Raw genomic sequence first — 21,611 nt, 5'->3', positions numbered from 1 at the left:
GGCAAATTCATTTTGATACTGGCTCCTAAAAACCCACACCTGCCTGTGCCTGGGTTAGACATTGCATTTGTCACCTCCCCTTCATTATTTGCCCTGGTCACTTGGTCAGTTGTTTGGGTAAAGGAATGGAGAAGAAGCTGGAGAAACCCCCTCAAGAAATGAAGGAATTGGCTCTGTAACCAAGAAGATGATGTAATTCTTCTGAACAGCTGAGTGCTAATGACTGTCAAAAGGCAGAAGTTTTTGACTTGAAAAATTTTCTTGTGAGGTTTTCAGCTGAGCACACCAACTGTCTGTGTGGCCATTGACAAGATAAGTTTTCCATGCCAAAAAGAAGAGGCTTTTCATAGTAAAACCCTGTGAGACAGATGGGAAACTGTGAGGGTCCTAAATCTTACAGTGAGATCAAGGCAACTTTACTGTGTGGCTGCCTCATGGTTAATTCTGATTCTCTTGTGAAAATGTCATATATTTGTATTACTTTCATACTACTGAGTAACCTCAAGTAACCTGCTCTTTCTGGAAGTAAATACCAAGTGCAGTAAAAAGAATTTCCTCCTAGAAAACAAACAAAAAAGGCAATCAAGGCCTGTATTGCTGGGGGGTTTACAAACACATGTGGTGTGGTCAGGGCCTGGGGAAGGTGAGGGAAATGTTCCCCATCAGGGCTGTCAGAAATTCCCCCTGAAGTCACAGCCAGGGGGGAACCTGCTGCTGCACCTGGGGAGGGCAGAGTAAAGAAAAGGGAAGGTGTAATGCACAAATTAATGGGGTGCCAGTGCCAAAACTGAAACCTCAAGGCAAGAAGGCACCATGTGTGAGGAGCAGGGGCACCGTGGTGCTTCTTGAGATGAAGCAGCTTCTGCTGCTACTTCAGGAAGGAAAAACTGAGATTTTGAAGCCTGTCCAGAGGAACTGCAAAGAGAAAAAGTCTGGATATAGAGGGGGAGGGCATAGGAGGGGAAGGGTTTTAATAGCTGTGAGTACACAAGTTTGGACACTTCACTTTCTCAGAAAAATAATCTTGCTCAACCCACAATGCTTTTTCAGTCTCCTTTGTTGCTGTGGTTTCTTATCTGGAAGAGAATTGCTTTTAGGATAATTGTACCCAGAGTTTTAGATATGTGTGAGCAGGTTGTGTCACAGCATCTGCAGCTCAGTGGAGCTGAGTGCCAGCATTTTCCATGTGGGGAACTGAGCCCAGCCAGGTCTGGGAGTTCTGGCCACTGCAGCTCATCCCATGGTGGGGGTGTCAGGTCAGGGATGAAGAGGAGAGGCTGGAAACAGCAGGAATAACCCTGGCAGTGGGGGATTAAGTACCAGCTGTGCGTGGGGAGGGATGGCAGAGGACTGAGGAGGAGCAGGGACACAAAGGTACCTGAGGAAGGGCTGGAACTCCTTCCATGGGAGATCCCCAAAGCACATGGAGAGAAGGGTGTTTGTGCCAAGGGAGGTGCTGGAGGGAGAAAATCCCTTGATACTGGTTTCTTTGTGCTGCTACTTCACCTCACCCTCTTTCTGCTGATTTAGGAGATGTGTCTTGCCCAGAGGTAGGATCACACCAGGGAGCTGGGGGTGACCCCTCTGGGAGCTCAGAATCAGCTGGTCCCAGCTGCTGTGCAGGGCTTGGTTTTTAAAGACCAGTTTGTTACAAAAGTGACAGGTTTTCTAGACTCTAAAACACAAAGGGTTGATAACTGGAGGTGTCTCTGGTAAGGGGAGTGGGAGCAAGAACGAGGAATAGAAATGAAATTGAAGAACTCTCTTCCTATCAGTCCAGGTTCCTCTGTTTTCTTGTGGACACCTCCCCTTCCTCTTTCTCCCCCTGCCAGCCAGAAAGGGCTGCTTTGCTTGGCCCTCCCTTCTCCAGCTTTTCATCTGTGCAGAGAAAATGAATTTGAAGAAGCAGGTTGGAACAAGGCAGGGGGAAAAGGAGCCGAGCACGGGAAGCTTCAGTGTTTTTCTTTGTGTGCCTGCCATGGGGGAAGTGGCCTACATATTTCTGCTTGGGTCTATCAAAATCACCTGCTACACTTCTAAAGGAATGTCACTCAGCAAGGGAAGCAGCAGTTGCAGTCTCTTTAATCACCTTTTCACCACTTGTGGCAGCATTGGAGATGAAAACAAAGCTGCTTTCTCTTCAAATTCTAGCCCAGAATTCTGCGTCTCTCAGTATTCTGACTCCATCATCCATCCTGCTCCCAGAACAAAGGGATTCACCTGACATAAATACATATTATTTTCCATTTACAAACATGTAATCACTCCTTTTGATGATTGGATTAAAAGTTGACAGGTGGCTGTATGTGAGTACCACAATTTTTTTTAGTAAAAGTGAGGGCATAAAGGGAGTAGGGCTTAGTAGAGGTCATTGGCAGAATATAAATTAATCAAGGAGACTAAAAGTCCAAACTTCGCTGGTCTGGGCTTTGAAATGAAAGGTAAAAATACATTAAAAAAACTGACTTAGCATCTCTTGACAAAACACAGAAAGAAAAATGAAAGTTCTGCCACCTGCAGTGTCTGTTTCCATCCTTTACTTGGAATTAAAGATGATTAAGAAATATGTGGCACATGAACTCATTTGCCAACTCTCTGGCCACACTTTTATTTCTTTTAAAAACATTAATCAACCACGTACCTGGCAACCTTGGCTCTTGGACATCCAGAAATTCCAGATGAATGGCTCTGCATTGCATGTACAGCAAGTCCAACTTGTTCTGAATACATTGAACTTCCTATGGATGTGTGGAAAAAACATGTATGGATGATAAAACACTGCATTTAGGATATGGCAGTGGCAGCAGTTTTTGCATCAAACCTGTCCTTTTTCCTCCTCTTTCCTCAAAAAAGAGGGAAGAACCTTTTCCTTTTCGAAGTCTTTAAAGAGTCACCGTGTCAATCTTTGAGTGAAAGGAGTGATTCTGTCTTTCATTTCAGCTACAAGTAAAACGAGCAGCTGGGCTCTTTGTTCTTGTTAGCTATTAAAAATCCTTTCTATTTTACCATAAATACTGGGTGTTGGTGTTGTTTGTGTGGGATTAAGGTCAGAAATGACTTCTGAAGGAATCTGGACTTTGGGAAAGGGGAGAGGTGAGGAAAACTCATTTGTCCACTTCTAAAGTATAATTTGCAAAGATATAACCTGAAAAGGCAAATCTTATTGCTTGGGGTGTGGTTGGGATTTTTATTTGTCATATCCACCTCCCCACCCCCTCCTCCTTTGTAATTAAGTCTCTACCTTAATGGATGTACTCAGGCCCTTGATAAAGCCCTGGCCATCCTTAAAATGTACCCCAGAGAGCCCAGGGAGATGAAATGTATTTAAGGAGAGACTGATAAGGATCTTCCAGGAGTTACATGATTCCTCTCAAAGCTTTCAGCTTCAATTCCAGTGCCCATAATTGGAGCAGTAAGTGCACAAACACAATTTAATAGCAGCATGCAGGGCTTTTGTCAGACAAACCTTGCAGGGAATTATTTGTCTGTGCATTGCATTGACCTGGTTCCCTCTGCCTGAGTCAGTGTGAGGGGAGCCCAGCTGTCCTTCCCACAGAGGGACAGTGACAAGCAGCTCTCCTGCACCACCAGCACATCTGTTTGCAAAACAAACATGCCTCTGTGGTGTGATGAATAATTTCTGACTTCCACTCCATGGGCTTTCCTGTGCTGCCAGGAACCCTCCAGGAATTTCTGCACACTCCAGGAATTTTGCATGGCAGCTCCAGCAGCTCAGTCAGTTTGCAGAGGGGAGGGAGCAAAAACTGTCCACTGTTTACAAACTCAGTGTGATAGCAAGTTGAATTACTGCTCCTCAAAGTGTATTGCAGTCAAGTGGCACTCAGACTTTTCCCAGACATTTAGCTTTGTCACCACATTTCAGGTTTTCTTGGTTTGGTCAAAGGTTTGAATAAATTCTTAAAGGCTCCTGCTCCTTCTTACCCACTGAGAACTGGAATTACTCAGACAGAATCCTCTGCTGTAGCAGCAGGTTTATTCCAGTTTCACTAAACTAAAGATTTTGTGGTAAATCAGCTGCTGCTCAGAGCAGAAGAGGAAGAAGAACAAACATCTTTGCCCTCTTGGAGCTCTTAATACACAAATCTGTGAGATGGAAAGGAGTCCTTGTCAGGCAAAGAGTTACTTCTGAATAAGGTAATAATACAAAAGAAATTTTGGGAAATGCCATAATTGGCAGATACTATATTTCATGTACAGATTTGAACACTTGAACTATGTGCTTTCAGAAGGAGGGGGGGAACATGAATTAAATTGCTGAGATATTTCCCACCTGTGCAACTTAGCATAATTCCGCTAGCTTTAATTCCTTTCTTATTTTCTTTCTTGCCTTCACCAGACCTTCTGAAGACTAATTTGTTTTTCCCTTTGTTTCCCCTCATCCTTTTCCTTTCTCCAGGTGGTTTCTTGCAATGTTGTGGGGGATTCTGTGAAATTCCTCGTTGCCTGTCTCACCCCCTCCGCCCGCGGCTGCCGAAGCTCAGTCGTACTTTGTGAAGCTGTCCCCAGTCCACCTGCAGGTGAAAAGTCTTCAGTGTTGTCCTCTCTTCCCTTCCTTTTGTTTCCTCTCTGGGGGCAAGTGGTAAATACAGAAATTAGGCTGCCTCTTCAGGAGACTGGGGATAAATAACATGTTGGGTAGACGACTTGGATATCTAGAACAATTCCCTTTTTTAACTGGCACGAACTCTCAAAGCTCAAGCAACTTCTGCCTCCTTAGAGTGTCATTTTGAAGTTACCTACTCAGATACTGATGTCATTCTTCCTGTGCTGAGCCTTAGCATGGAGATTGACCTACAATTTCCTTACAGGACACCACAACAACTCTACAATAACTCTTTTCCTGTCCACAGCTTCAGCTCTATGTCAAAGACAAAGGAGAAGATGTCAAAGTTGAGTGGTTCCTCAATAAGACCGATGAAATCAACTTTGAAATCCAGCCAGCAGTGCAGGAGGTCAGTCAGTTTTATTTGTTATTATGGTAGAGCAGATGAGTGTCCATCCCCTTGATTCAAAATGTGGTAAAGCATCTGCCTTGGATCATCTATCAAACCCCTACACCTCTGAAATCCAGCAACACCTCTCAAGATCACTGAAACAAGTCTGTATTTGACAGACAAATGACTTAGCAAACATCTTTCATCTAACTTCAAGGTGTGAAAAATGTCTGTTCCTAAATATCTTCTCTCAGACTACTTCTAAAATAATAAAAAAACCCCAGTTGTGATGGTATTTCCATCAAAGCAATTAAAACGTTGCTCCTTCCCTAATTTAAATCAGTTTTGAAGTCTGGCAGCAATAGATCAGAAATGGCTGTGAAAAATACGATGATGGATGATCTAAAAATACTTTGTTGCTTTTGAAATTGCACCTGATTTTTGCTGTATGAGCACTCATTCACTGGGCCATCCTCTGCAAGAGTTTCATCTTGACTGGGATTCTCTTCTGCGTTTGCCCCTTCAGTTTTTTATTTTTGGCACAAGTGTGGTGATTTAACTTTTCCTACAGCTGTGGGGAAGACTTGTTTGTGTTTTGTGAAGTTGTTTTCTTGATTGAAGGCCTTGTTAAAAAGTAATTTTATTGTAGAGCTGCTTCTAAAGACCTGTACTGAGAGAGCTATAATCATAACAATTTATTGCCACAGCTTTTGTCTATAAAAATGTGAAACTCCTAGCTAAAGCCAGACAAGCCTTTTGAAGTCTGTTTTAATGTAGGTTTTACCATGCACACGTAGCATGTAAGTGACCTTCATGTGCTGGGGTGGCATGTTGATTATCCACATTTGAACAGTCATTAACTATTAAATCCTTCCTGACAAACACAGGTGACTCTGCTGCAGTCACTGGACTTCACAATCAGCTTTTTGCTAGGTGCCCAAGTCCAGCTTTGCAGAGTTGCCCCTGTTCTGCTTTGCCTGCATGTTTAGAATGAGCCTGTTAAGTTCTTTATTTGTTAGAGAGTTTTATTTTCACTTTTGAAGTTCGTGTTAGCACTTATGGAAGAGGAGAGGTAATAAACAAAAGGCTACAACCTGTGAGCAAGGAGCAGCTCCTAAACTACAATGTCAGCTTTTGTGCCTTGTTTTCTTCCTCTTTCAGAAGCAATACTGTGTGTACAAATAAATACCTCTAATTACTTGTGATTATCTGCACAGTGGTTTTGACATGACACAAGCTGGGTGTAATAACCCATTTTCTCTTGGTAATGGCTGGGTGAACCTGAGTTGTGTTGGGCAACCTGGCTGACTGGTAGGGTTTGGATTTACACAATTTACATCATATGCTGATGTGCCCCAGGCTGGCTGTGCTGTACACCCCTAGCCCAAGTCAAACCCAAAGTGAAACCTGTTGTCTTTATCATTTTGAGGTGGCAGTTAAGCCACCCCATTATGGCTTGTCTTGTTGAGGGAGTTGTGGTGGAGAGTTACTTTCCAAAAAAAGGATGGCTAAAAATGAGCCAGAGCTGACAGGAGGCTCTTTAATCAATCTCCTTTCCAAATAACTATGGAAACAACAGCAAACACCTATGAGCAGAAGTCCAGTGACTGAGGTTGCTGTTGTTACTGTTAAATAACAGATGTCACATTAGGCTGATGGCAAAGCATGTGAGGCACTGGGATTTTACAATTTAGGTAAGAGCAGGGGAGGGGAAATCACCTCCAAAACAGTGAAGACTACTCATAATTTATCTGCTTATTTAAGAAACTTAAGTCATGAAATTGCTGTTACTAAGGCTTTAAAAAGCCTAATTTACTGTGATCTTTATTCAAGTGAATGAGTATTATCTGTTTCCTTGGTGGTTATTTGAGGGCACATGGTGTAAATGCAGCAGATTTCTGTGGGACTGGCCAATGCTGTTGTATGTTTTGAACATGTCATCAAAGGCCAGTTAGGTAAGAAGGCAGTACAACAGGATTTCTGAATGTTTCTCTAACACCTGGGTAGCTGGGGAAGGGCTCTTACTCCCAATCTCTTTGTCATGTCATGCAAACTGCACATCAGTGAAGTCTCTCAGTGTGGTATCAGCTAAAAAAGATGGAGGGGTCCTCTGTTTTTAGGTCAGATCTTTGTCTCCTACTTCAGTCTTTCCTTTAGAAAAGAAACCTCAGTGGGATTTCAGAGCTGTTGGGTTTCAGGCTGTCCTTTCTGGGACAGCTTGATTTTAAAATCTCTGCCCTGTAGGTACCTGAGCAGACAAAAATTCCTGAGGCGCCTGCTGTGGAAAGCAGACATTCTCTAGGAGCACAGGGAGGGCAGGGGCACTTCAGTCTCTTCATACACCTTAGAATTAATCATGTGAAGCTACATGTGTGTGCACAAACTCTCTGGTGTGTTCTGACCCCTCAGAGGTTGTGGTGCTAAGCACAGATGGCTGTGAGATTTTTTTATGGACAAACTACAACTCAGTGCCCCAGAGCAGCACAACTCTGTCCATACACTGCACTTTCCCGCAAGGTTGAAGACCTCCAGGAGATGCTATAATTTTTTTTTTCAGTGCAGCACAGGATTAGTTTCTTCTCAGCTGCTGCAAGCTGGCATAACTCCCATTAAATCAGTGGAACGGTGCAGATCTGCTTATCTGATGACCTGATCTGCTCTCTCAGGGAGTACAGAGCAGTGCAGAATCTTTAAAACACCATCATAAGATAAAAGCTATTAAATAAACTTCTGGCTTTTTGACTAACAGCTGTGTCTTCCTAACTCTTAGAACAGCATGAGTTTTTCGTGTTTAATTCTAGCTTTCCTTTAATGCATAATGGAGAATTTAAGTAATTCTTTGGATGATCTGTTGTGAAATTCTGTTGTTGGCAATAGAAACCATTGTGTCTCTCTCTGACAGAGCTAATGTTAGATGGCTTTGGTGGTATAGCTATGTACCAAATTAATTTTTGCCTCAATTGCTTCTGAGTTTTGAGAAGCCTGGTTGTTTGTTTCCTCCTAGGGACAGACAGCAGGGACATGTGCAATATCTGAAACGCTCACAGATGTCTTGAAGAACCTCTTCAGCTCAGCTTCTCCATCTGTAGAGCTGAGTGTGAGGCCTGCAGATACAAAGGAGATTCAGGTAAGTCTCATTCCTTCCAAAACCTTTTGAGAAGTGTCCTTCATGCTTTTATTACATATTCATGACTCACAAATGAGTAAATTTAACAGTGTTCAATGACAAGAACCTGGGACACATGTTTAGAACAACACAGCCCATGGCAGCGGAGGCTTTGTGGTCCCACCTCCCTTGTGGCTTTGTTGGTGTTCCAGCCCAGCTTCCCTGTGCCAGCATGGCACCAGGGTTTGGTGCTGGCACGTGCACAGTGCCCTTGTCCTGGTTGCCTTTTGCAGAATGTACAGAGCACACTGAGCCTTCTCCCTCAGGGCACCAGCCCTCCCAAGCCTCCGAGGGCTCACGAGCTGAAGCTGCTGCTGAGGAACCTCGCGCTGGAGCCATCGAGCGACCTCCGTGCTGCAGGTACCACAGCCCAGGGGTGCTGCTGCTCCTCAGGCTGGCCTGGGCTGGCTTTTCTTACTGTTAGAGATGGATATGAGATGATTTGGTCTTACAATTAAAAGATAGCTGTTGTGTGAATATGAAGAAAAGCTTTAGTGATGTATGGTTCTGTTATTGTGGTTTAGATGTCCTCTGTTCTCCCCACAGGTTCCCTTTCCCCCCTGTATTGTTGCCATCAGGCAGCCTGGGCTGTCCAGGACAGGTACAAAGAAGCTGCACAGGTGTCCCTTGCATGGGGCAGCTGGGAATGGAAAAGCTTGGGGTGCTCAGGGGGTGGGCATGGCAACACCTGAGCTCCAACCCAGTGACAAGAAAGCAGTTTGCACTGATAAATGGCACAGAAGAGCTGACTGACAGACTCTGGGAGGGCCAGGGCTGGCTGATGCAACCCCCAGGGGTATAAAAGACTGAGCATCCATCCTGAAGATGAACTGGCCATGTGGTGTGCATGAGGGGCAGTTCCCAGCACTGCAGCTTTTTCCTTATGCAGTCCTTTGTTGTGTTTTTGTCAAGGTTTAATAAACCTCTTTAAATTTTCAAAGTGAGAAGTTGTTTCTCACATCACTTTCCTTTCAGCTGAGGAAATGTAGAAGTTCTGGGTTACAGCCTGCTCCCAACAGAAGGTTTAAGAAATTGTTGTATTCTGAGAAATAGACTTCATAGAATCACAGAATGGTTTGGGTTGGAAGGGACCTTAAAGGTTATCTCATTCCACCCCTGCCATGGGTAGGGACACCTTCCACTGTCCCAGCTTGCTCAAAACCCATCCAGCCTGGCCTTGAGCATTCCCAGAGATGGGGCAGCCACAGCTTCTCTGGGCAACCTGTGCCAATGCTGACTTAATGTATATTTTAGTTTATTGGAGTATTTAAACATCTTGTTCTTCTTGTACAAATCCATCATTGCTGAAAACAGATTGAAATGACCATATGTATAAAGCTGGCTGATTATTTTCTGGCTTTTAGTTTTAATTTCTAAAAGTTCTCACTTTGGCTGTACCCAAGATGAGGGGCTCAAATCCAGCTCTCCATTAGCTGCTGGCAATGACATTGGCTTGATTCAATGTTACCTTATTTTTCTTTGCTTTAAAGTGATTTGCAGATATATCTCAAACTCTCCCCCTGTATTAGAAACTCCTGAAAGGTATTTTTTTGGGGTTTTTTTCTGTTGTCAGGGACATTTTCCCCTGATGAAGTGCCTCTGCAGGTAAAGGAAGAAGGTACCTCTTGCAAGTGGAGAATGAAGCCAAAAAAGAGGTCACTGCCTAATCCTAATGAAGTTAGTGTTGGGTTTGGAAAGCAGCACCAGGCCTGTCTTGCAAGGCTCAGACTTCTCCAGGTGCAGATTGAGGCACAGCTCAGATTCTGTCAGCAGAGATACAGATTGGAGGCTCTGTTGTTTATGGCCACTAAACAACTCCATAACAGTATTTTTAATGGAAGCTTGTGGCTGCTAAATTGGGCAAGGCAGTATTTTAGATAAATACATCCTGCTTGCTGTTCTGCTTGTTTTCAGTTAGCTGTAATAGGTTTCTGCCCTAGAGTCTTGTGTAATGCTGCTTTGCTCATCCTGGTTGGAAGTGATCCCCTTAAAAAAAGCTCTGCAGAGCTTTTTTTTTAAAAAAAAAAACAATTTATTTTTAAGCACTTCTGGAGCTCTTGGCTGTGAAATGTCCTTTATCAATAAAATATGCTGGCAACTGCAACTTTCAAGTGGAAAGTGTCCCAGCCCACAGCAGGGGCTTTGGAATGAAATGATCTTTAAGGTCCCTTCCAACCCAAACCATTCTATGATTTATTATTACTCTACAATTTTGTAGTGCAGACTAAACTTTCCAAAAGATTGGGTCATTTTGCCTCGCTTTAAAAGTCATGAGATGAGATGAGATGAGATGAGATGAAATGAGATATCTTTGTGTGCATACAGTGCATAGAACAGAAGATCCACCTTCTGAAAATCCCTGCACCTTCCCAAAAACCAAGAGGAAAAAGAGACAATTCATGTGCTGTGCTCTGGGAACGCAGCTGTTGGGAGGCAAAATCCCCATTTGCCAGTCTAACAGGAGATAGAGGGAATTTTGCTGGTTCTCCAGCAGCTCCTGGAGTGTAAATATTTGGGACTGAGGATGAGAAATAAAGCTTCATAATGGAGTTTAACTGGTACACTTGAAATCCAGCTGGGAAGGTGCTGGCTTCTGGACATAACTTGCTGACTTTTAATTAATATTCCCTTCCCTTGTAATAATGGATTATCCTGCTGGAGCCCAGGCTCCATGGGAGTGTGCAATATTTCAAGCACACAGGTACACAGGGGGCTGGGGAGGGGCAGTTTGTCCATGCTGGTGAAACCATGGGTGATTGATGGATGCTGACAGGGTTTGTAGGAGCTCTGGCTCTCCTGTGGGTATCTCAGTTCAGCTGGTGAATATCCACTAGCAGAACTGGTCTCTGCTTATGGGCTGTGCCAGTTTTTATCTCCTTAGTTTGTGTATGTAAACACAAACCTAGATTTCGTGCTATGTGTTCTACAGGGAATAACTAAGGGCAAAAGTGATTTCTGCTGGTGAGGAAAAAGCAGTTAATTGTTTGCAGCAGGGCAGAAGAGCTGCAATACCCTATGGGGTACAGCTGGTTTGTGGTTCAGGTGGAGTTCCAGGGTTCCAGCTCAGGGACACTTGGCTGGGGGAGCAGAAAGCAGCCCAGGTCCATGAGCTCAGGCTCAGCCCCTGTGAAAGCAGCTCAGCTGCTTACTCTGGGCTCAGCTTGGGTCCCAAATAAGCTGTGTGTACACAGTGCTTTGTCTCCTCTAATCACCTTGCCAGACCCAGGCTGCCTCTGTGCCTGAGACAGGGCTGATCCACGGCCCCAAAGCATCCCCAGAGAACAACTGAGAGCTGCTCATAGCAAATACAAACCCAGATTCTTCTGGAGAACCGGGGGCAGCATCTTTTGTTTGCTTTGCACACAGTCAGTACTGAGCTTTTTGTTGCTTTCCTTGATGTGCTGGAACTCTGGGTTTAAATTATTTCTGATGCTGTCAGAGCCAGAAAGTGAAAAGAAACTGTTTTTAGAGGAACACATCAGGCAAACTATTTCCCCTCGGAGCAGCAGTAGAACTACTCTTAATATGCCAATTTGCAGCACTATCAAATTCCGAGATCAAGGCACAGATAAGTCTGCAGCAGTGCTTTAAAACTTGTTAAAAACCACAGTGCATGAACCACTGTGAATTAGAACTGCTGTCATCAGTCACTTGCCAGCAGAAAAAGCTTATTTTCATGTCCAGATAAACCACTGTGACTGTGGCCAGGGGGAACTTAGAAAATTTCTGTTATTTTTCAAAGCAGCTTGTAAACAACTTGACTCCCTCCCTGCCTCACACCCACAACATCACCTGCTCCCTCTTTGTCTCCGCATCTTTTTGGATTGTTTTATGCCTGCATTTTGTTGCTTCATGGCAGGATTTAAATCGGGCTGTCATGTTTCACAGTGTGTAGGGTAGCTCATAAGACAACAGTGATGCAATAGTGACCTTTGCCATGAATATCCTCGGTGTACAGGCCAAGGGAAGGCATTTATCCTGTGGGAGGGTGTGAAAAAGTCTGCAAAAGTTTGTTCAGAAATGCAAGGAAAGGGGGTTTCTTTGCAGTAAGTGAGCTCTTGGTGACAGAGCATTAATAACTGATTGTTCTTGCCCTTGCAGGCAGCACAGACCTTGTGTGTATAGTTCAGTTGAATGACCCTATGCAGAAGTTTTCCAGCTCTGTAGCCAAAAATGCTGCACATCCCTTTTGGAAGGAAGAGTTTATCTTGTAAGTAACTTACTACTGAGAATACTTTTACACTAAAGCACTTTTTTTTCCTTGAACTGTGTGAGAGAAGAATGGCATTTTGAAATAGGACTTGGATTTTCTCTGTGTGGCCTCAGAGACATCTGGAGCTGGTGGGGACTTTAGGATATCTAATTACCCTCTGTATGGATATGAGGTACAGTCTCTAGGTGTTCCATGGTAGAGACATGATTCTAGTAGATGACAGCAGTCACAGGCACAATAAATCACCTCATGCTTTCCTACAGTGCCAGAAAAGAAGTGTTAGCACTTCATTTAGGTAGCTAAGTTTAGCTGCCTAACAGCTAGCAAGGTTTAGAAAGGTTTTGCTAGGTTTTACTAGGTTTTGTTAGCAAGGTTTTGAAGTTGCTTTACTGTGAAAACTGCATTTGAGGGAATCTAATGTGTCTGCATTCCATCCCTGAGTGGAAAAAGCAAATGTGCAGAAACAACTGAGCACCTTAAGGAATGGTGGCCCTGACTAAAAAGAGAGTATAAAACTTAACTAGATTTTCTTTCTCCTGTAAAACAATAAAGGGACTTTCAGGCAGCCTACACAGTTTCCTGTGATTCACACAGCTGTTGTAAATAAGGTCAAAAGTGAGGAGTTCTAAAACTATTTTTATTTTCACTTTCTAACAGCAGAGCAAAAATGGCTTCTGAGGTGCATGAGTTTGGGAAAGGAGGGACTCAGTGGTAAACTTTGTTTTCTGAAGTATCACAAAGTGCTTCAGCCAGTGGCTCTGTGATTCACTTCAGCCATCTGTTGGTGGAACAGCACCCGTGCTCAGGCTTGCAGAGCACACAAGTTCCCAGCAGTTTGGGACAGGAAGTTTGTAAGAATAAAACCCTTTTCCAGCTGAAAGGGCTGAGAGAGGGCAGGCAGGATGTGATTAACTTGACAGGAATTTGGCCTTGACACCAGGAATAATGCTGGGGTTTCCACACTGCTTTTCAGAAGTGCATGGGGTAAGCTTGGGGGCTTTTACAGATAAATGATTAGGATTTTGGCAGAGGTTTTTAAAGTTCTTTCAAGTTCCCACACACAAACCTCTGCCTTTTTCTTTCTTCAGAGCCAAAAATATCTTCCACTCTGAACACTAAATTACTGACCACCATGTCAGACTCTGCTTCAGCTTCATGGCAAAGCAGCAGTAGGGATATCAAGGTTGCTCCTTTCCAAGTTTTGGGGTGCAGGAAGGGTGGGAGTGCCAGGGAAAAACTTCAAATCTGCTGCATAGATAATGTACCACAGCATCTAATGGAGGTGGGGTGTCTGCAGCCAGGATCACACCGTCCTGCAATGGGGACATGGCAAAATATAATGTATGTTTGCATGCTCTGAGGGGTTTTGGCAGAATGCCTGCTGGGAAGGGTGTAAAATAAGGTTTGACTGGAGGGTTCCTCAGCAGGCACCCAGTTTGCCTCACTGTGTCAGTCAGAGGAAAGGTTTTGTATCTGTTGTCTAGTCCATCTTAGGAAGTACCACACGTGTCATTCTGAGAATTCAGTTCAGAGCCCAGTTCACCTGGGTTTTGTCACACAGAAACTCCTCTTGTTGGCTTGCAGCATCCTTGAGTCTTGTTTTGGAAAAGTGATACTGACTCTTCTCATTTAAAGCTGTAACTACTTTTGTTTTCTTGCATCTGTCCTGTTTTTGCAGGACACTTTCCTGCTTTGATAGGGATGTTGATTGAGCCTGTTCCAGCATCTTGACTTACAAATTTGATCCTGCCAGGAGAAACAAAACTTTTTGGTGTTGTGATGTAGCAGTCAGACTAGGAACCATCTTCAGCTCCTGGGCAGAAGAAAATCCTCTGAAATCCAACAAATTGAACCTGTGCAGAAGTGAGGGAGGTTCCCAGGCCATGTTTTATTACTGTGATCCCTTCAGTCACTCTTACCCACCTGCAAGGTGCAGTGTTTGGCTTGGAGAGGGCTGAGAAAAACTGGAGAAAGGGGAAAACCTACATGGGAAGGAAAATCTGCTTAGGCTGCAAAGACCTAACATGGTTTTGTTTTCTTCCCAGTGAACTAAGTGCCAAATCAAAAGCATTGCAACTGCAAGTAGTAGAAGATGGAAAGTTGGACAGTAAGTATTTTAAGATTGAGTTATTTTGCATGATCAGCGTGTGAGCTTTGCTGAGTGTTGACAGAAGTGCCCTTTAATTTCTGGATGGCCACAGAAACTGTGAGATCCATCAGAAATCATGGGTGGAAGGAGAATACACTGACCAGGTGCCTGGGTTAAGGTCACAGAGAATCTTTGAGTTTCTTTTTATATTGTCAACATACTGAGTCTTCCAGGTGCTGGTATCCTGTATTTTTCCATCTTTTAAACATCTAACAGATACACTGTGAACCTTTTTGGTTTCAAATTAAGCTTTTGAGTTCTTTCTGTGGCTGAAGGAGAATGATAGGGGTCAATTGTAAATCCTTCCTTTTTAAGTCCTAGAGACTCCATAACAATTCAGGTATGAAAATCACAATCAGGTGTAAAACACTCCAATTCTGATTATGTTGGACTAAATAAAGAACATGGGAGGGTCAAACATTTTTACAGCTCGATTCTGTTGTTTCAGAATTATTTATAATAATCTGGATATACAAAGTTGTGCAATATCTTGCTTATGATATGTGATTGTTGGAGGGATTGGAAAGTTAAAAGCTTTAAAAAAAATCTGATGTGGATGCTATTTTTTATTTTTAAAAGAATATGTATGTGGAGTCAGCAAACTTATGTTTTTCTTGGACAAAATGTAGTCTTGACTGTACCTAAGCATCTTTAGTCTTTCAAACAACACCAGAAATGTTCTACATCCTAACTTTCAGCCTGGTTTCCTGAAGAAAAAGGTCCCAGTGGATTGCATTGACAATTCTCTTCCTCCCCCTCTGTCCCTCCATACCTGCTGAGCTGTTCTTCTCCAAAAAAATTAAATAGAAGACTCAAAGTAGAATCATATTAATGATCAGGGTGCTGAGTTATATGAATATAATGTAAATCCCTACTTGTATAATACAGGTATAGACAAGAGTTTATTACACCTGTTCAAATCGTGTTTGAGAAAATCGTTTAATGCAAATTCTCAGCACATGTTCTGTGGTAACCTGACCCCAAAAGGCCAGTGAAGTGTAGGAATTTTTTGTTTTTAAACATTCTGCTTTGCACAGAAAACCAGAATTTCATCTCTTAAATCATTAGTACCATTGCTAATAATTTGTTCTTATCTAGTGGAGCTGATAAAGTCAGGAGAGGAACAAGAGAATTGCTGAAGTTTTATTAAAGTTCAAATTAAGAAATACTATTGTTGTGATGCAGCAGTTAATCAGGACTACAGATTGTCCTCTGAAATGAAAGATGCAGAAACTGGTTATGGAGATTGTCCAAGAACCTAATAGTTGTTTCCTTTTTTCCCTAGATATTCTGCATATAAAGGGAAAAATAATGGCCAGAAACAACAGTAAATAAGGAATAGGTCATGGTTCCATTCCTCCATTCTTTCCTGTTACATAGTATTAGGCCAGGCTGAGGAATAGTCATTAAATGGCAAAAAAGTTGTAAAATGCCACTTTTCTGCCCTGTGGTGTAGAACCAGTTACTGCGATTTTTTGCCTGAATTTTTCTCCTCCCTTCCAATATTCTGTCCCTTACACATCCTGGCAGCTTAGCTCTGGGCTGACCTTGCTGATTGTGTTCTTGCAGGTCCTTTATCAGGGCAGGTGACCGTCCCTCTGGACCTGTTCAGGAAGCAGCCCTGTGGCCAGCACAGCTTTGCCCTGAGCAGAGGGGCTGGGGAGAGCAGCTCAGAGCCAGAGCCCGCGCTGGGCTCCATCACTGCAGAGGTACTGCTGGGCTGGGGCTTTGGGGTGGGTCTGTTCCTTCAGGAGCTGCTTGGGAATGCTCACCCACAGCTTGGACAGAGCACTCTCTGCTGGGTTAGGAATGGCTGGATGGATGGCCCAAGGAGGGATGGTGAACGGTGCTGCATCCAGCTGGGGGCCAGTCACCAGTGGTGTCCCTCAGGGGTCTGTGCTGGGACCAGTTCTAGTTAATGTCTTTATAGAGGACATGGATGAGGGCATGGAGTCCTTCATTAGTAAATTGGCAGATGACACTAAGCTGGGAGCTTGTGTTGATCTCTTGGAAGGAAGGAGGGCTCTGCAGAGAGACTTAGATCTGGTGGATGGATGGGCAGAGTCCAACAGCATGAAGTTTAATAAGTCTAAGTGCTGAGTTCTACATTTTGGCCACAAAAATCCCCTACCACTGTTACAAGCTGGGGACATTGTGGCTGAACAGTGTTCAGGCTGAAAGGGACCTGGGGGTGCTGTGGTGCTGTTCACAGGGGTCCCAGGATGAGGGAAGAGATGGGAATCTTGACTCCATGTTTCAGAAGGCTGATTTATTATTTTATTATATATATTATATTAAAAGAAAATGATATATTAAAACTATACTAAAAGAATAGAGAAGGGATTCATCAGAAGGCTAGCAAGGAAAGAAAGGAATGGAATAATAATAAAATCTTGTGACTGACCAGAGAGTCCAAGACAGCTGGACTGTGATTGGCCATTAATTGAAAACAACCACATGAGACCAATCAAAGATCCACCTGTTACATTCCACAGCAGCAGATAATCATTATTTACATTTCATTTCTGAGGCCTCTCAGCTTCTCCAGAGGAAAAAAAAATCCTAACAAAAGGATTTTTCATAAAATATGTCTGTGACAGGGTGCGGGTCAATAGGTCAACAGCCAGCTGAATATGAGCTGGCAGTGAGCCTTGGTGGCCAAGAAGGCCAATGGCATCCTGGCCTGCATTGGGAATTGTGTGGCCAGCAGGAGCAGGGAGGTCATCCTTCCCCTGCACTGGGCACTGGTGAGGCTGTGCCTTGAGTGCTGTGCCCAGTTCTGGGCCCTCAGCTTGAGGAAGGATGTGGAGATGCTTGAGCACATCCAGAGGAGGCAACAAGGCTGGTGAGGGGCTTGGAACACAAGCCCTGTGAGGAATGTTTGAAGGAGTTGGGGTTGTTTTGCCTGGAGAAGAGAAGGCTTAGAGGTGACCTTACTGCTCTCTACACCTTCCTGAAGGGAGGCTGCAGACAGGTGGGGTTGGTCTCTTCCACCAGGCAGCACTGACAGAACCAGGGGACACAGCCTCCAGCTACGTCAGGGAAGGTACAGGTTGGACATTAGGAAGAAATTTTTCACCAAAAGAATAATAAAGTACTGGGATGCTCTTCCCAGGGAGGTGGTAGAATCACCATCTCTGGATGTGTTTACAAAAGCCAGTCCATGGCACTGGGTGCTATAGTCTGGTTGAGGTGTTAGGGCATGGGTTGGACTCGATGATCTCAGAGGTCTCTTCCAGCCTCATTCATTATTCTGTGATTCTGTGATCTCATGCTTGGGCTTGTGGCTGAGTCAGAGCAGCCTGTTCTGATTGCAGGGTGTTTGTGTCTTATGGGATTTTGGAAGGAATTTTGAATGATTTAGAGACAGGACCTCTGAGTTGTTTTAGATGATGGGGTTTATTTTTCTTATCTTCTACATAGACAGGAAGGGTGAGTTTGGATCACATCTTTACTGCATGGTTCAGAAGGTCACAGGACCCCTTGTTACAAAATAAAATAAATCCTTTTAAGGGTTTATTGACCAATAAAACACTGCCAACAAGGATATTTATGTTTTTGAACCAGTCCTTAAATATTTCATCTTATGGACCCATGCTACAGTGTAAGCTTTCTTAACTAATCATGTTATGAGACACAAACCTACAGTGCTGCATTCTAAACTCCTTGTTTACCTTTGTAGCTACTTTTATTTTTTCTATATCTTTAAAACTCTAAACTTTCCTCAGCTTAACATATCTCTTCTTTAAACTATAAATCCACATTCACACTTCTAGCACCTAAGTTTGGAAGCCTTTTCCAAGGTCTCAGATCAAATCCTGTTTTTAATTCTAAGCTTTGGCTTCCAGGCCCAAAGTTCTGAGACTTCCCTGCATTTCAGATTCCAGCAGTGTCTTATTGAAAAAATTAACTCTTGAATTTGGCTCAGCAAAAACCTAAAAGGAGTACCAGAAATAGAGTCCTCCTTGCCTGACTGTGCTTCTGAGGTGGTGTTTTTTTGTCTCCTCAGTTCTCTTTTATAGAGCCCAGTGAAGTGAAGGCCAGGCAGGTCTCCTCTCCAGTGCTGGCCACCAAGATCGAGAAGGACCGCACTGTGATGCCCTGTGGGACTGTGGTCACCACTGTCACTGCTGTGAGAACCAAACCTCGTCTGGAAGGGAGATCCTCCCCCCTGAGCACAGGTCAGCACCTCCAGATCTTCCTCCAGGGGCACCAGGAGAAGCACTGGGGGCTGGGATGGCAGGGAAGCACCAATTCCAGAGTTCTCTGATGTGTTGGAGTGGGGTTGTTGTTCGTATTCTCCAGAATCGGGATTTTAATTTTCATCAAAACTTGTTTCTTACAAGAGGAACAGTTAATATTTCTTTTAATTCTGTAAATCTTCACCATGGTGTGATAATGTAGAAGGGCTGGATTTTGGTGGATGGTTTTTCACATGACAAATGTATCAGAGGTTTGCTGATAACAAACCATCCTGTGCCTTCTAACCCTGATCTGTGTTATCATCTCTGATGAAGCTTGGTGTTACCTGGTGACAAAAATACTTTTCAGCATGTCCTCCAGGAGCAGATTTTCCAATTTTTCTTGGGAAAATTATAAAAGTAAAACCTGTTAACAGTCTTGCTGTGAAGCATCACAAAGATCTGTGTTCTTTTAAGTTGTTAAAGCAAATCTTTTATTTAAGTGGGTGTAGTTTAATGTGTTACAGTAGAATGTTTTAAAACATTCTTTCATTTTTTAAACATTTAAAAATGCTTAAAAATTTTAAAATGTTTTCAAAAATTCTCACACTTCACTGGCCTTTTAGGGTCAGGTTTACCACAAAACATGTGTTGAGAATTTCTGTTAAACAGTTTTCTCAAACACTTACGATTTGAACAGGCATAACTGGTGTAATAAATTCTTATTAGCGCAATAAAAAATGTCTTGACCAGTTCAAATAACCAAAAAACTTGGTCCTCAGATTCTCCTGTGAAAACTCCAGTTAAAGTAAAGGTGACTGAAAAGGATTTCATTGTTGAAGCTCTCCATTCTCATGGTGCTCCAGTCAGCAAAACTTTGTCATCCTCAGATACAGGTAATAAAAATGTTTGGGGCTGCTAAGGAGAACATTTCTCTGTTCTGCACATGGGATTAATGTGACCCTGTTAAAATGACAGCCAGCCCATGTGGCTGCTGCCTGTCAGCAGCACTGGGGGTGTTTTTGTTAAAAGGACTGTGGTTTGGGCTATGGCAGCCTTGCAGTAAAAGTCTGGTTTTAATTGGCAATTTGAATTACTGGTTTTGAATAAATAACAATGAGCTGTGGTTTGGAGAGGGGAAGAGGCTGCAAAAAAGCCAAAAGAAGTATTTTCTCTTACTTTTGAACGAAAGATGCCTCCTTTTATAAAGGCATAGGGGATGCTGCAGTAAACTAAAACCCTGTGACATGCACATTTGAGTCCCCTGTGTCTGAAGAGAAGGCAGAGGCTGGACTGAAGACTCAGTTCTCTTACTAGCCCAGCCACTGGGCTTTTTTGGGCTTGCTGTGCCCATCTGTCCTCCTTCCTAAGTCACCTCGATACAGCTGAAATTCTTTCAGAGTGTCAGGTGACATTGACAATAATTATAAATTCACTTTGAATTGTATATAAACCTGATTTTGTCTCTGGAGAATTTACCTTTTCAGGATGCAGCTCTAAATCTTCAGCACATTTTTCACTCCTGTGTGTGGTCACCACTGAACCTTTCAGTGGCTCTGTGGGCAGGAGTAGTGACAGATGTGACCCAGGGTGGCTGCCAGTGGCACCTGCTGTGGAGTTCAGTTGGCTTTGTACAGGTCTGAGTGGGGAATGCACGACCTGGAGATGATCTGGGCTGCTCCTGGCACTGTCAGGAGCTTTCTGAGACAGAATTGTGTTGGCCAAAAAATGTGGGGAAGGGCAAGGAGCAGTAAGCATGAATAGCTGTAAGAGCACTTGGATCTTTTCCCATCTCTAGGGTAAGAAATTCTCTGACACCTTGAAGCAGTGTGGTATTACTACATCAATCTGGGAATTGTTAAGATAGTGCAAGATTTCTGAGTTGCCTCTCTGAAGTGTTTATGATATTAAAGACACAAAACACTTACTGGAAAATCCACCTGGAGACAGCTTATTCCATATTGTTATGGACAATGTTTTTATTGGGAGTGCAAGGAGATTTCTGTGAAGTGTTTATACAGGATTGCAGGAAGAATTACTCATTCAAACAAAAGCCAGATGAAAGAAATACAAAGGAGCTTTTGGGTATGGCAGCAACTTAGGTAAAAGTTATTACAAACATCATGGCAAAATAGCAGCATGCACCCTGGAAAAGATGCTGTGTCTGTGCCATAGTTCTGAGTGATGGCAATAATAAGAATTAATGCAGGGGCTGGGGAGATGGAAAAGTCAAGGTTTGAGATGAGTGTGCAGACATGCACGCATATTCTTAATTCTAGGCTTCATCTTTTCTTACATTACTGTCACAGTACAAAAGGCACTGCTCAATTTAGTTAACACTGGTGCTATTCCTTCCTCTATTCTTTTTGTTGTTAAAACTCTTGCCAGAAAAGTCCACCTCAGGCAATTAAACATGGGGATTTTTATCTTGTTGACTTCCTTAGCCTTGTTTGTTCCTGAGCTTGATGAATTTGATTAATGTGTATTCGTGTCCTAGATGCCAGAAGGGGCCATGCTTAAAAATAAACTTGTGTTTGTCAGTAAAGAGCATTTTGTACAGAAGATTTTATATTCCTGTGCAGTGGTTGGAGGGGAAAAGGGAGTGCACTTTACAGGATTTGGAGGCAGCTACTTTGCCTTCCCCTCCGTATCACAGTGCCTTAGCAAAACTGGAAATACTGATCAGGGAGATCTGGAAAAGCAGCAAAATAACAAAAAAGCTACCTGAGGAAGTAGCACCATGTGCCAGCCTTGTACCACGTTAGAACTATGGTTCTTCATGACTGGGATAAATAATGATGTCCCTACTGTCACCACAGGGCAGCAATGCATTGAAACCTCCTTTGTTCTCATGGAAGGGGTTTGTAAATGCCATTTTGGTACCTTTTCTCCAAAAATAGGTGCCAGGAGGGAAAGAACAGCACCGACTCGCTGGGTGGTGAATTGG

At 43.3% G+C, this 21,611-nt stretch overlaps 1 protein-coding gene across 1 annotated transcript in view; it reads left to right on the top strand.

Moving 5' to 3' along the window:
* C2CD2 (C2 calcium dependent domain containing 2) overlaps window positions 1-21,611 on the top strand; it is a 39,888-nt gene that overhangs the window by 6,511 nt on the left and 11,766 nt on the right. Inside the window, 10 exon segments of the mRNA XM_036392394.2 lie at window positions 4,418-4,465; window positions 4,467-4,538; window positions 4,872-4,973; window positions 7,960-8,082; window positions 8,355-8,481; window positions 12,223-12,331; window positions 14,380-14,441; window positions 16,053-16,192; window positions 18,493-18,664; window positions 19,447-19,560. Of these exon segments, the coding sequence (XP_036248287.1) occupies window positions 4,418-4,465; window positions 4,467-4,538; window positions 4,872-4,973; window positions 7,960-8,082; window positions 8,355-8,481; window positions 12,223-12,331; window positions 14,380-14,441; window positions 16,053-16,192; window positions 18,493-18,664; window positions 19,447-19,560 (1,069 nt within the window).

Source organism: Molothrus ater, chromosome 2 (genome assembly GCF_012460135.2).
Source record: "Molothrus ater isolate BHLD 08-10-18 breed brown headed cowbird chromosome 2, BPBGC_Mater_1.1, whole genome shotgun sequence".
Classification (NCBI taxonomy): Eukaryota; Metazoa; Chordata; class Aves; order Passeriformes; family Icteridae; genus Molothrus; species Molothrus ater.
Note: the sequence above shows the minus strand (reverse complement) of the source record. Positions and strands in the feature narration are given on the sequence as shown.